The following is a 14,228-nucleotide window of genomic DNA, read 5'->3' as shown; positions in this document are numbered from 1 at the left end:
CTGTCCTCTGGCAAAAAATAAAAAATTCCACATTTTCGTAGATAAGAGCTTGAAACTTCCACAGTAGGGTTCTCTGATACGTTGAATCTGGCGGTGTGATATTCGTTAAGATTCTATGACTTTTAGGGGATGTTTTCCTCTATTTTATAGAAAAAACTGCGAATTTCCGTCGGAAAACGCGATGTATATTCTGGCAAAGACTTAATTTGACTGTCATTTCTCTAGTTTCAAGAGTAACTCGGGATCGTGAAACGGAGCCAGTGGTAGTATTTTGGTAGTAAATCGAAGCCAAGTCAAAGCTAGACCTTTCTATTTGAGGTGGTGTCGACCGGAACGGACTTGACCTCATGAATTCGATTTCATTTTGGCTCGGATCGATATAGATTCCAACTGGATCCACTGTTGAAACGATATTGGCTCACCCTCTGTTGAAACTGGGTTGAGGTCGTGTACTTTTTTGTGGTTCTATGAACTTCAACTCAAGACTTCTGTAAATGAACTTCAACTCAAGACTTCTGTAAAATTTCGCTGGCATTGAAGCCAGGACGCTAAATCTTGATTCAAACTCACAGCTGACCATCCGCCATCAAAACTAGGTTTAATGAAGGTCCAGTGATCGGATATGGTTTTTGCACAATCCGAGGACAATGAAAAAATCTGATCTGATCATTGACCTCTGGTTTTCTGAAAGCGAAATCTGTATAAACCGACGAAGAAAAAAGTTTTTTTTTTAAATCTCCTGAGACTGAAAAAAAACACGCCATAATAAGACGCGAGTTAAACCGAGACAACAATAGCTCATAGGGTCGACTTCATGGACCTGAAACGAGTGGGGCTCTGTCCAAATTGTGGTCACCTAAGCACCTGATTTTATCAATAATTGCAGCAATAGAAACGTTATAGCAGACCATAGTTCTGCCGGAGACAAGCCATGGATTACCCAAGAGACAATTGAAATGAGCAAATAGAAGCGAATTCTCAGAAACAAGGAAGATTAAGAAATCAAGGATAGATTCAAGCAACTCAAACACCGAATCGAAAAGAAAACTCGCCGGGCTGTTAAAGACATGATAACCAAAAAGTCTCAGCACTGCAAAAACGGCTTCTGAAGGGGTAATTGATACCTCATGTTCAAACGTGCGAAAGAGCTAGCAAATGATAAAAATACGAAATGCCTATGTCTCTTAGATAAAAATGGGCCCCTAAGTAATCAAAAAAAAAAAAAAAAAAAAAAAAAAAAAAAAAAAAATCTAAGACCAACATAGAAAACAACTTTGCATCCTAGCCCACAAGTTGAAAAAAGCAGGAAAAAGTTTTAATGACATTAGTTCTCGATACAAGTGATAACTTTCTCTGTTTTGGGTCTTTTCCAGCCTCGGAAAGTTCGTTTCTTTGCTTCAATATCAGTTTTTCAGTACTCCCCTTCACTTTTTCATCAGTCACCTCGTCCATCTTCTCACAAGTTTAAAACTGATGAACACGTTAGCCAAAATGTTACGCATTTCCTAAGCTAAAATCCCTTTACTTAGGGAAACGGACCAACTTTACCATTTAGTACTTCCCAACAGAACACCTTAACGCTCCTGTATGTATTAAATAAAAAAAAACAAGTTCTTTAAATGCAAGCAGGGAGCAAGATTAAAAAATAAAACGAACAGAAATTATTACTTATATGAAATGGGCCGTTCCCTCCTTAACACCCCGCTCTTTATGCTTAAGTTTGACTCTTTCTCACAACTCTACTTTTTAAAACAATGAATCAAAATTTCGTTTTTAGTTTCGGTTACTATTGAGCCGGGTCGCTCCTTACTACATGTTCGTTACCATGAACTGTTTCACTGAGTTTCCCACTAATCTGTAACAGGATCGGGCGAACAATGACACACATAAATACAAACCTAAATCAAGTGACAACCTCAAAATTACATTTATCAGATTTCAGCCTAAGAACAAACCTGTTTGACTTCAGCATCCGTCCCTTCCTAGGGCGAGATGCCGGTATCGACGCAAAAACTGTACGTAAGCCTATAATAACACAACCAAAAAATTGTTAAACAGGATTATTTGTTGAACACTATGCCGACTGTACTTTTGTACGTAAAAAAATAAAAAATAAAACACTGGCCCTAAGCGGTCCAAAACCGGTCGGCCTTGGGGGCAATTACCAACTTGCACCCTCACTCAGTCTGCCTCTACTTCACTTTTATTTTGTATCAAATAATTTAAGCTAAAAAGTATAAAATTATGAATAGTTTCTAAGTTTGAGAAAGCGGACTTCCCCACCCTCTTACAACCCATCAGCCCGTTCAATTGGCTGATAGTTTTATTCTAATTTTAGTTTTAGTTTAATTTAAGGTTATAAATTTATTAACTGGACATTAAGTAAAATAATTAAATATAATTAAAAAATTTTTTTTTCTAATATTAAGACTCCAATTGTTCAATTAATTTGTTTAATCTCTAAAAAATTAATGCAAAGGTCCCCTCCATTTTTTCATATTGTTGATTTAATTTGACTCTTTGTTTTCATCCATTTTCTTTTTTATTAATTCTGTTTGTTCTGAATAATATATACAATAATTCTAACACAGGAGCTTATATAAAGATAACAACTATGTTTTATTAAAATCTATATTTTGACAATAAATAAAATAATTTATACTAGGTACTAAGCATGGATATAATAAATAACAAGAAAACAACAGACACTAGCCCATATTTTAACAATGAAAGGGGTGAAATCCTAATATACAACAACATTAAATACAATTTTTTAAAATTATGAAACAAACACCAAAAAGTGGGAATAAGGATCTGTTCTATGAACCTCATTCAAAATGAGATTTTATTAATCCAAAAACTCAGTTGGTAATTTTTGAGCCAATCAGATTTTTACAGATACTTTTTCAACCAATCAGAAAATCTAGTGAAAAATCTGATTGACTCCATTTGCCGGTACCCTAATCTTAGTAAAAATAAAACTAGCTTTGGATGGATCATTAGGGATACAATTCACTGGATGTTCTTATTCCCTTAAAGAAGCTCCTTTGTCCAACGGCCTGAGTCCAGATTTTGTAGGGTGCAAAAAGAGTTAGAATATAAGGAAAACAGTGCAAGAATTACATGAGAAGGGATGAAATCTGCTCTTAAAAAGATAGTAATGTCTTGAGGAGGGGGATTGGTGATTGAAATATTCACCAAAACACAATAAAATATGATATTGCGTCAGATACGAGTTTTAAGCAATATTTAAGACTACTCTTGGTGACTATCTACTACAAGGGGCATCACATATAAAAAGAGCGGCAGGGGAGATACTCCCCTCCGAAGAATTGAGCCAATCGGTAAAAAATAGTTGTGCTTCAGCGCAGACAGATGACGAATTATCAATGACTAAAAAGCGGAGTTCTTACCATTTTACTCACATAGCTTTCAAATACTCCATTAAAAGATGGTTATTTAAGAAAATGAACAGAGATAAAAGGAAAAAGAGGTAAGTTACCTTCAGTACTTCAAATACTACCTAGTTAATTCAATATTAAAGAAAATGAATAGGAATTTAATGAGGTGGTTATACATGACCTAAGCCTTTGAACATTTCTATTAAAGCCCTGAAAAGTGGACTTTTTTTTTATACCAGTAATACTTCAGATCCAACCTTAATAATTCTTTACTAAAGATGGAAAAAATAAAATGGACGTCTGAAGTTTACACAGCCGTGAGTTGAAATACAAAAAATGGAATTATCATCTCTTTATTTGCGGTAATTCAAATGCTGCCTCAAAAGATAAATAATCAGGAAAACAAGGACGAACTTAATATATTTTTGCAAAAATGATAGGAAAACATTACGAAGCAGAAGTACCATTCTTTTTTGTACCTCCCATTTTCTACTAATGTTTTCTATTCCAAATTTAGAGTTTTTTTTGACAGGTCGAGGTAAGGTAGATTTTTTTGACAAATTTCCACATTCTCGACAACATTTTTGTTTAAAAGGTAAACCAAAATCTAAAAAATACAGTCACCAGTTTGTTAAAAAAAAAAAATGATAGGAAAGGACATGTAACGTGATGCACTCAGGAACGTGACAAGATTGACGTCCAATTTGGGGGGGGGGTAGCAAAAGCGACAAGATGATGCAATGATCACGCAGGATGATCACAATAAAAGCATAGTCGTATTACTGCATGGAGTTGCCAACAAAAGCTTCAATTGATCACAAGGAAAAAAAACTTATGAATATTAGACCCACTCCCCCTACAAAATTATAATGTATAAGCTCGTCCCATTTTGAATTTTCACCTCCATAATGATGAAATAACCTGAAAACGTCTCTGAAGCTATTGCAAGTGTGCTAAATAGTAGCCAAGTACATTAAGGAAGATAAATACAGTTTTCACACAACCTTTGCTGTCTTAAATTTGACGATTGATTCGCCTTATATGTAGCCAATGAAGAACTAAGCCAAACAGAGAGACATGTTTGGGTTTTTCCGTTGAAGTGTCACTTAAATCTGGAGCAAGTATAGTTATAGGACCTCCGGAACCATTGCCACTGCTGCCAGTGTTCGAGCTTGAACTTGATGAGCTCTGAAAAAAAAGTGTGTAAGATGCCTAGAAGGGACAATACGAAGAGTAAGATAAGCCTATTAGAGTGAGAACTGGCGAAAATCACTGAAAGCATTAAAGTTTTTTTGGTACTTTAAAAAAGACTATTATAATGCCTAACCCCCCCCCCCCAAAAAAAAAAAATTGTCGTCAAAACGTAACAAAAAGGAATATAAACAACATTTTGTTGCGTTTTTGATTTTTTTGTAAGCCCCTTCCCTCGAAAAATACCATTTGTAACAACCCCCTCCCTCCTTTAAAAAAGATCTTGGATACCGCCCTTGTAGTCGTTCTTTAAGAATTGAGACAAAATGTCAAACTTTAGCGTAAAGAGCGAGATATTGAGGAGGGTGCAGCCCTCCTAATATATGGAATAGTTTTTGTTCATTCTATATTTTAATGCTCATTACTAAAGGCTGAATACACTTACTTTCAAATTTAATTTCTGATCGTGTTTAAAATAATACCAGGAAAAACATATCCGCCTCCATGAAAAAATCCCTCCACTTAAGAGGATATTCCTCAAGGGAAGGTTCCACCGCGTCCAACCCCCCCCCCCCCCCCCTTCAGGTAATTCATCCTTCCTCTACATTACACAATATCAGACAATTCTAATTTCTGATCGTTTTCAAGCCATGCCGAAAATCCCACCTTCTGTGGGAAAATTTTGTTGGAAATTCCTCCCCCCATCCTGGAAAACCGCACCCATTGAAAGTTCCCCCTTGAAGATTTTCTCCCGCAAAAAGTTCCCTCGTGGATATTTTCCCCGTACAAACTGAGTGTCCAAGAAAAAGATCAAAATATTTGGGTATAGGAATTCTGGGAAATTCCCCAAGCATTAATTTAACCTGGGAATCTATTGATATTAAACTCCTGTTTTTTAGAATTTTGGTTACTATTAAGCCGAGTTGCTGCTTATTTTCTTTGCAATTGAACCATATTCCTCCTAACTTCGCTACTAAAAAGTGTTTGACAGCTTAGTAAACAGGTTTCGGCAATAAAGCCAAATTCCTACAGCAGTGGGGGGTATTTAAGTTTTAGCCTATTTAAGTCGGAAAACATGAGAACATCAGATACGACCTTTTGGCGAGGCAGAACGTCAAAACTACTGCTTCTACGAAGGAACTACCAATTACAGTGATGTAAAGCATTGATTTACAAGATCTAGCCCGAGTTGAAAAAAAAAATTGTCTATTGATGGGTTTAGAAGGTAATTCTAAATATATTTTACTATAAATTCAAATTTAATTTATGGAAACATATATATCATTTTACTTTTTCCTCACATAATATGTCATTTTTTCTTCTACGTAATTTTATGCATTGTCATTGTTATTTTGTCATTTTTTCTTCGCATAGTATTTATATGCTGAAGTCCGTGATTTGATAAAGTTTCTGTTAATTCAGTCAACGGCAAAACATGACTTTAATCAGAAAATCTCTACTCACTAATAGTTAACAAATACCTCTGACAATTGATATCCCTCATGCTAATATTGGTAGAAGTGTACGATACGTGCATACAGAAAATTGTTTAAATTTTTAATTTATAATAATAAATTTTTATTACTTGTAATAATAATTACTGAATAATAAATATGAATATATTTTTTAATCTTCTTTAGTAATAGTTTTTAAACTGTTTAATAATAGCTATATTTTAGTTACTTTTTATTATACAAAATTGTTATTTTCAGAAATTTTTAATTAAAAAACTATTTTATATTATTATTATTTTAATGTTTATTATTTTTGTATAAGAGGACGAAGATTATTTTTAATAATTCCAAAGATATTTTGCGGCACAAAAATATTGAAAAGGAAAGTATCATTTGCTCGAAAAGTCAAATTCATTTTCATTGTTTCCACGGTTAATTTTGAAATCCTTTTTTTCTGAGATTATATTCAAATATGTACTTTAAGCCACAATTGATTAATTTTTTTCCTTTTTCTCGTAATTAATCGAATAATGATTTTTACGGTTTATTGTCCTCTCAGTTCTTTGCTTATAAGGCTTGAAAATTTTCGGTTTTCCAGAGGAAATTTCTAAATGTTGAAACTAAAAGACCGTAGCTAACCGGGTTTTTCAAATATTATTTTCGTTATATTGCATGGACATCTTGGGGAATGAAATCAATACTGTCATTTAATACTGAAGAAACAGGATGGAGGGTGGAACAAGGAGACTTTAAAGTTTGAGTTAGAAGTAGGGTAAGTGGCTGAACAATTTGTCTCTGTTCTGAAACTAAAGTGAAACTAAAAATACTTCTAAACTAAAGATCAAAGCAAAAGCGGGCGGGTTTTTTGCGTCGGGTTTGACAGGGAAACAGTCATTTCTTTTGCCCAATATATGGGGCATCGGGAAACTGATTTTGTACATTAGCTGGGTAGTGCAAAACATGGGTAGATTTAGAAAATAAATTTTTGGGAAAATGCTTGGCATATAATAATAGTTGAACAGGAGTAATGAAAAAAGGTTTTAGGGGAACTCAAATGCTGAAGAATTCCTGAGAATAGAGAAAGTTTTTTTGTAAGTTTATGTCGGATTGAATTTAAATGTTTATTTATTAGACATCAAGTCGTTTCTCTTAGGTTGGCTGGTGTTTTATTACTCTTGTCATAGCTCCTGCTGGACTTTGTGTAAATAAATTGTTAATTTAGGTATATCAAGGAATTTCACTGCCTTATTGTGTCAATATAGGATAAGAAGTACAAAACTATGAATCGTTTCCAAATCTGACAAAAGAAAATTTCTAATTCTCTTCCGACCAACAGCTCGTTCAATTGGCTGTAACTTTTTCTTGTTTAAATTTTAATTTGTTTTAATGTTAAACATTCATTAACTAGATATTAATTCAAAACAAATTAATTTTAATTAAAAAACTGTTTTAACATTAAGAATAAGTTTTTGCAATTAATATGTTCAATCTCTAAGAATTTAGAGCAAATATTCTAATTAATTTTTTTCATATTTTCGTTTAATTTTGAATTTTCCTTCCCATTAAACAATTTTTAATTATTCTAGATATACTAGAATTCTAACATTAGAGTTTAGATAAAGGTAATAACTATTCTTTATTAAAGTCTATGTTTGGACAATAAATAAAATGATTTATACTAAGTAGTAAGTATTTGATATAGTAAATAACAAGCGAACAACAAACACTACTTTGACAATCAAAGAGACAAAATTCGAACATACAACAATATTAAATGCTACTTTTAAGAATTATGAAACAAACACAAAAAGGGGGAATGAGGATCTGTTCTATGAATTTGTATTCAGAGAAAACTCTGTTCTACGAACTTCATTCTAAATGAGATTTTATTAGTGTAAAGATTCAGCTAGAACTTTTTGGGCCTACCAGATTATCACATTTTTTTTTTTAGCCAAATTGGCTCAAATTGGTGGTGAAAAATCTCGGTACTATTAAAACTAACTGTGGATGGGCCATTGCAGACATAATGCACTAGGTTCTTCTATTCCCCTAAAAGAGTTCCTTTGTCCAACGGCCTTACCCAGATTTTTTAGGGTGCAAAAAAAGTTAAAATGATATGAGGAAAGCAGTGGAAGAGTGGCATGAGAAGGGATAGAATTTGCTCTTAGAAAAGATAGAAATGTCTTGAGGAGGGAGTGGGGTATTAAAATATTTACGAAAACACAACAATTTGTGTTGTTGTGTCAAGTATGAAGTAATGTGTAATACTGCTCTGGGTTTTTATCTACAACTAGGGAAATCACCTTCGGAGGAGGCGGAAGAGAAGAAAACCCTATTCGAATCTTTCAAGCTAATCGGTAAGGAATCTTACCTTTGAGCTTACAAAATAGTGGTCCTTCTGCATACACAGATGGCGACACATTCAAAAACTATAAAGTGAACTTCTTGCCTTTTTGCCTACACTGCATTCAACTACTCTATTAAAGACGGTTATTTAAGAAAACGAACAGGAATAAAAACAAAATAGTTGAGGAATTTTACTACAGCAGTAAAACAGGACTAGTTATTTTTGTTACCTGCAGTACTTAGAATACTACTTATTTAATTCATTATTAAAGAAAATGAACAGAAATTCAATGAAGTGGTTTTGAATTGCCAAAAAGTTTGAACATTTCTATTAAAGCCCCAAAAAGTGGACTTTTTTGTTACCAGCAATACCTCAAATACACCTAAATAATTCAGTACTAAAGATGGAATAAATAAAATGGACGTGTATAGTTTACACAGCCGTGGACTTCAGTTCAAACACTAAAAATGGAATTATAGTCTCTTTATTTGCTGTAATTCAAATGCTGCCTCAAAAGATAAATAATCAGGAAAACAAGGACGATCTTAAGAAATTTTTGCAGAAATAATAGGAAAATGTGAAGAGGCAGAAGTACCATTCTTTCCTGTACCTTCGATTTCCTATATTTTCTAAATTCTAATGTTTTCTCATTCTGAATTAAGACTTCTTTTTGATAGGACAAGGTATGGTAGATTTTTTCGACCACAAATGTTCACCGTCATTCGAAAATATTGTCGAAAACATATTTGTCAGAAATGTAAGCCCAAGTCTAACAACAGCCTTCAGTTTGTTGTTAAAAAGATAATAGGGAAGAAAAAGCAACACGAGTAAGACAGGAACTTGGTAAGATTAAAATGCGGTTGGTTGAAATACATTGCAAGCTGAAGTATAACAGTTTAAAATAGGGATGAAACCTTTTAATCGAAAGTGAACAGATATAAAAATTTTTTTAACTGGATATTTCGAACACGTATACAGTGTTCATCATCAGCAGTAAAACTAAAAGACATCGGGGTGAAGTAAAAAGTATAGGATGACTTGTCACTAAGAAAGCATAGCTATAATGCTGCATAGAATCACCAACAAAAGCTGTTATTGATCACAGAGAAAAAAAAATACATGAATATTATACCTAATCCCCCTACAAAATTATAATGTATAAACTCGTCCCATTTCGAATATCCACCTCCATAATGATGATAATAACATGAAAACGTCTCTGAAGTTATTGCAAGTAAGCTAAATAGTAGCGAAGTATATTAAGGAAGGTAAATACAATTTTCACAAAACGTTTTTTATCTCATATTTGACGATAGATTCGCCTTATATGTAGAAAATGAAGAACTAAGTCAATAATAGAAACATGTTTTGGTGTTGCCGTTGAAGTTTCACTTGTATCTGGTGCAAGTATAATTATAGGAATTCTGACATTATTGCCACTGCTCGAGCTTGAACTTGACGAGCTCTGAAAAAAAAATGCGTAAGCTTCCTAGTACTTTCAAATCCTCTCCTAAGATTTGCCAATGAGAGTAAGAACAAGCAAGATCGCCGTAGTACTACAGTTTTTTGGTACTTTTAAAAAAGCTTATCATTCTAATTAAATTAACTTATTATTTCTCCCTGCTTACGAATTGTTCTCAGATCAAAGATTTTCAGTTTTTCTAGATGATATTTTCTAATGTCAAAAACTGGGGCTCCGTGGCTAGACAGGTCTTCCAAATTCCAAATTTGTCTCCGATCTGCGACTAAAGTGAAACTGAAGATGAATTCTACAATGAAGATCGAAGCAAAAGTAATTTTGAGGCAAAGCGTAATAATGTGAACATAGAGAATTATAGAAATAGATTTTTGAAATAAAATAAAAAGGATTATAAAGATGACTGATAAACTAAAAATTTAAGCAGAAGCAGTAACTCTGAGGGGAAGCGCTGGAATGTAAACATAGAGAATTTTAGAGAGAGTAAATAGGAATAAAATGAAGAAAATTATAAAGATGACTCATAAACTAAAATCTGAAGGAGAAGTCGTAAGTTTGAGGGTAGAAGTAACTATGTAAATATAGAGAATTATAGGGAGTAAATAGAGATAAAATAAAAAGAATTATGAAGATAACTGATAAACTAAAGATTGAAGCAGAAGCAGTAACTTTGAGGGGAAGAGAAACAATATAAATGTATAGAATTATACAGAGCAAATAGGATAAAACAAAAGGAATTATAAAGATGACTGATAGACTAAAAATCGAAGCAGAGGGGGTAATTTTGAGGGGAAGTGAAATTATGTAAACAAAGAGAATTAAATAGAGAGTAAATAGAGATAAAATAGATATAATTATACAACTGACTGATAAACTATAGACTGAAGCAGAAGCAGTAATTTGGAGGGGAAACGACACTACCTAAACAGAGTTTAAATAGAAAGTGTGACAAAGGGAATAGAGCAGTGAGTAGAACTGTACAAATTGGCCAGCATTGAGACTGTAGTAACCGGATTGTTTGATGCAATATGTCTGGATGCCATGATGTGCATGGTATTTATGGTGGGTATCGTGTTTTGTAGTGCGTATGCAATATGCTCTGTGTGTATGGAGAGTCCGCAGATGATAAAAACTAGATTAGCTGATAAGAAGGTGATAAGAAATATGAGTTGGTTAGATAGGGAGTCTCTAAAAGTTTGCGGTATGAGGACCTTTGTGGTCTGGGAACTTTGTGGTAAGAAGCCCCTCGATTTACAAAGAATAGCGATTAAATATGTCAGTGTTAATTGGTGAAGATACTAAGGGCCCTAGAAATCAAAGAAGAAACTCGTGAAGGTAAGACAGATGGGAAAAGAGGAGGAGGAGCATGAGCAAATCCAGACAGCAAAACCTGCTGGAGAAAAGTGAGAAATTCCCTGGAGAGGAAAAATCGGTCAACACCTTCAATACTGGAAACCTGGTAAGAAAAATATGTCAGAAAAAAGGAGAGGGCATTGTTTTCAGAGTCATGGGTGGATGAAACACTAGGAACCAAGATGCCTCTCGCCTAAAGAAGACGATTATAAGCTGATATAGCCTATAACCGTCGAATATATATACAACGTATGATAAAGAAAAAAAAATCTCCCCCGTTCCTGGGTGACATACAGGTGATAGTCTGGAGCTGAATAACTACCTTGTCAATGTACCTTGTATCACTCATTTTCAAGTTATATTTAAACAAGATGGAATAGCCACCAAACTGGAACACATCTTAGTTTAAAAAACAGTCTACTAAAAAAGGGGGTAGGGTATATTTGATATTTTAAAATTTGAAGCGGGCAATAAACAGTGTCGGGATGTGTGTAAATGATTAATCGTTTGAGAGTTAGTTTACCGATTTTGTTTATTAGGCCTAGCCCCAACAACTTCAAAATGCTATAATTATTATTATTCAAGTATCGAAATTAATGTGAACGAAAAATCAGAACACTTTGCATAGAGGAAAATAATAGAATAGCAGGGGAGGATGAGGTTTGAGATTGTGGGTGGATTTTCCAATTATGCACATCCAGCCAAGGAGACGTATTTAAGGAATTTTGGTTATCTCAAGGCACATCACTACCAATTCGTGTCAAGTAAGATAGGATAAAAAGCGCGAAACTACAGATTGTTTCCAATTTAGAGAAAGAGGAATTTCTCACTCTCTTGCAACCCAATGGCTCGTTCAATGGGATGACATACCTTTTCTTACTCCACTCTTAATTTATTTTAAAATTAAATATTCACTAAGTAAATATTAATTAAAACAATAAAATTTGATTAAATATGTGTTACTATTAAGATTTTAGTTTGTTCAATTCTGCTCGAATACAAAAATTATGATATCTAAAAAATAGTGTTAAAGTTCCTTTTTATTTTTTTTGTTTTTTCGTTTAATTTTGACTTTTCTTTCCCATTTAAAATTTTATATTTACTCTGATTATTCTGAATTATATGTACTGGAATTCTAACATTAAAGCTCAGATAAAGATAATAACCGATCTTTATTAAAATCTAAGTTTTAACAATAATTATAATAATCGATAGTAAATGGTAGGGATGCATAAAATAAATAAAAAGAAAATAAAAAACACTAGCCTGTATTTTGACAATCAACGAGACAACAATCAAAGATACAACAACATTAAATGGTATTATTTAGAACTATGGAACAAACTCAAAAAGGGGGAGGGGGGATAAGGATCTGTTCTATGAATTCACATTCATAGAACTCTCTGTCCTATGGGCACCATTCTAAATGAGATTTTATTAATGTGAAAATTCAGCTAACACTTATTTCAGCTAATCGGACTTTTTTATAAATTTTTCAGCCAAACAAAAAATCTGTTTTGTTTGGCAAACAAAAATCTAAATTTTTCAGCCAAGCCAAACAGAAAATTCTGAACGTCTCAAATTAACCATTATTACGTAAACTTAAATCATGTTACTATTAGAATCTCACTGTGGTTGGGCCATTAGAGACAGAGTACACGGGACGGTTCTATCCCCCTAAAAGAGTTCGTTTGCCCGACGATCTATATCAGATTTTTTAGGGGACATGGGAAGGGATACAATCTGCTCTTAGAAAAGATAGAGAAATGTCTCTATAGGAGGGAGACGCGGTACTGAGTGCTATTGTGTCATGTATCAGTTTTAAGTAATATTTAATTATTAGATTTTATAGGGCACAAAATATGAAAATGAGGAAAACAATAGAGGGGGGACATAGGAAGGGATGCAATCTACTCTTAGAAAAGATAGAGCAGTATCTCTAGGAGGGAAACGCGGCACTGAGTGCTATTGTGTCATGTATGAGTTTTAAGTATGTTTCAATTACCTGATTTTATAGGGTACAAAAATTTATAGGTTAGAATATGAGGGAAACAATAAAAGAATGACATGGGAAGGGATACAATCTGATTTTCGAAAAGATAGAGAAATGTCTCTAGGAGGAAGACGCGGTACTGAGTGCTATTGTGTCAAGTATAAGTTTTGAGTAATATTTAATTACCAGATTTTATAGGGCACAAAAAATTTAGAAGTTAAAATATGAGGAAAACAATTAAAGAGTGACATGGAAAGGGATACAACCTGCTCTTAGAAAAGATAGAGAAATGTCTCTATCTTTAGAAACATAGAGAAAATGTAGAGAAAAGGCTACACAAACGTAGCCTTGGGTTCAGACACCAAAAATAGAATTATCATCCCTTTATTACCAACAACAGCTTCTATTAATCACAGAAAAAATATATAAATATAAACATCCCTTCCCCTAAAAATGGTAATTTAAAGGTTTGTCCCATTTTGAAGTTTCCCCTGCTTAATTATAGTAATAACCAGACGTCGTCTCTGAAACTATTGTAAGTATGCTAAATTTTAGCCATGTATATTAAGGAAGGTTAATGCAGTTTTCACAAGCTTGCTGTCTTAAATTTGACGATTGATTCGCCTTATATGTAGCCAATGAAGAACTTTTTTAAATAGAGAGACACGATTTGGTTTTGCCGTTGAAGTCTCACTTGCATCTGAAGCAAGTATAGTTATAGGACCTCCGGCATTATTTCCACTGCTACCAGGGTTCGAGCTTGAACTTGAAGAGCTCTGAAAAAAAAGTGTGTAAGCTTCCTAGTACCCTTAAAAGACCACAACAAGAATAAGATAAGGTTTTGAGAGTGAATATATAGCAACAATAACAGAAAGTACTAAAGGTTCTTAGTACTTTTAAAATGCTGTAGCGTAAAGTCGAACTTAAAGTTGAGCTTAAAGAACGAGGTATTGATGAAGGGGTAACGCTCCTAATATATGGAATATTTTTCGTTTTGCTTTAATTGTAATGT

General features: G+C 33.5%; 1 protein-coding gene across 3 annotated transcripts in view; it reads right to left on the bottom strand.

Annotated features, from left to right (window-relative positions):
- Positions 1 to 2,617: 2,617 nt before the first annotated feature.
- The window catches only part of LOC136041832 (uncharacterized), a 78,768-nt gene continuing 67,157 nt past the window's right edge, over positions 2,618 to 14,228 (bottom strand). Inside the window, exon 9 of one of the 3 annotated variants that reach the window (XM_065726611.1) lies at positions 2,618 to 4,589. In XM_065726611.1, the coding sequence (XP_065582683.1) occupies positions 4,416 to 4,589 (174 nt within the window). In that variant the 3' untranslated portion in view covers positions 2,618 to 4,415. Of the gene's footprint in view, positions 4,590 to 9,297; positions 9,859 to 13,671; positions 13,993 to 14,228 lie in introns of those variants that run through there. The other 2 variants (XM_065726613.1, XM_065726612.1) reach the window with 2 other exon arrangements.

Source organism: Artemia franciscana, unplaced genomic scaffold (assembly GCF_032884065.1).
Source record: "Artemia franciscana unplaced genomic scaffold, ASM3288406v1 PGA_scaffold_39, whole genome shotgun sequence".
NCBI classification, from domain to species: domain Eukaryota; kingdom Metazoa; phylum Arthropoda; class Branchiopoda; order Anostraca; family Artemiidae; genus Artemia; species Artemia franciscana.
Note: the sequence above shows the minus strand (reverse complement) of the source record. Positions and strands in the feature narration are given on the sequence as shown.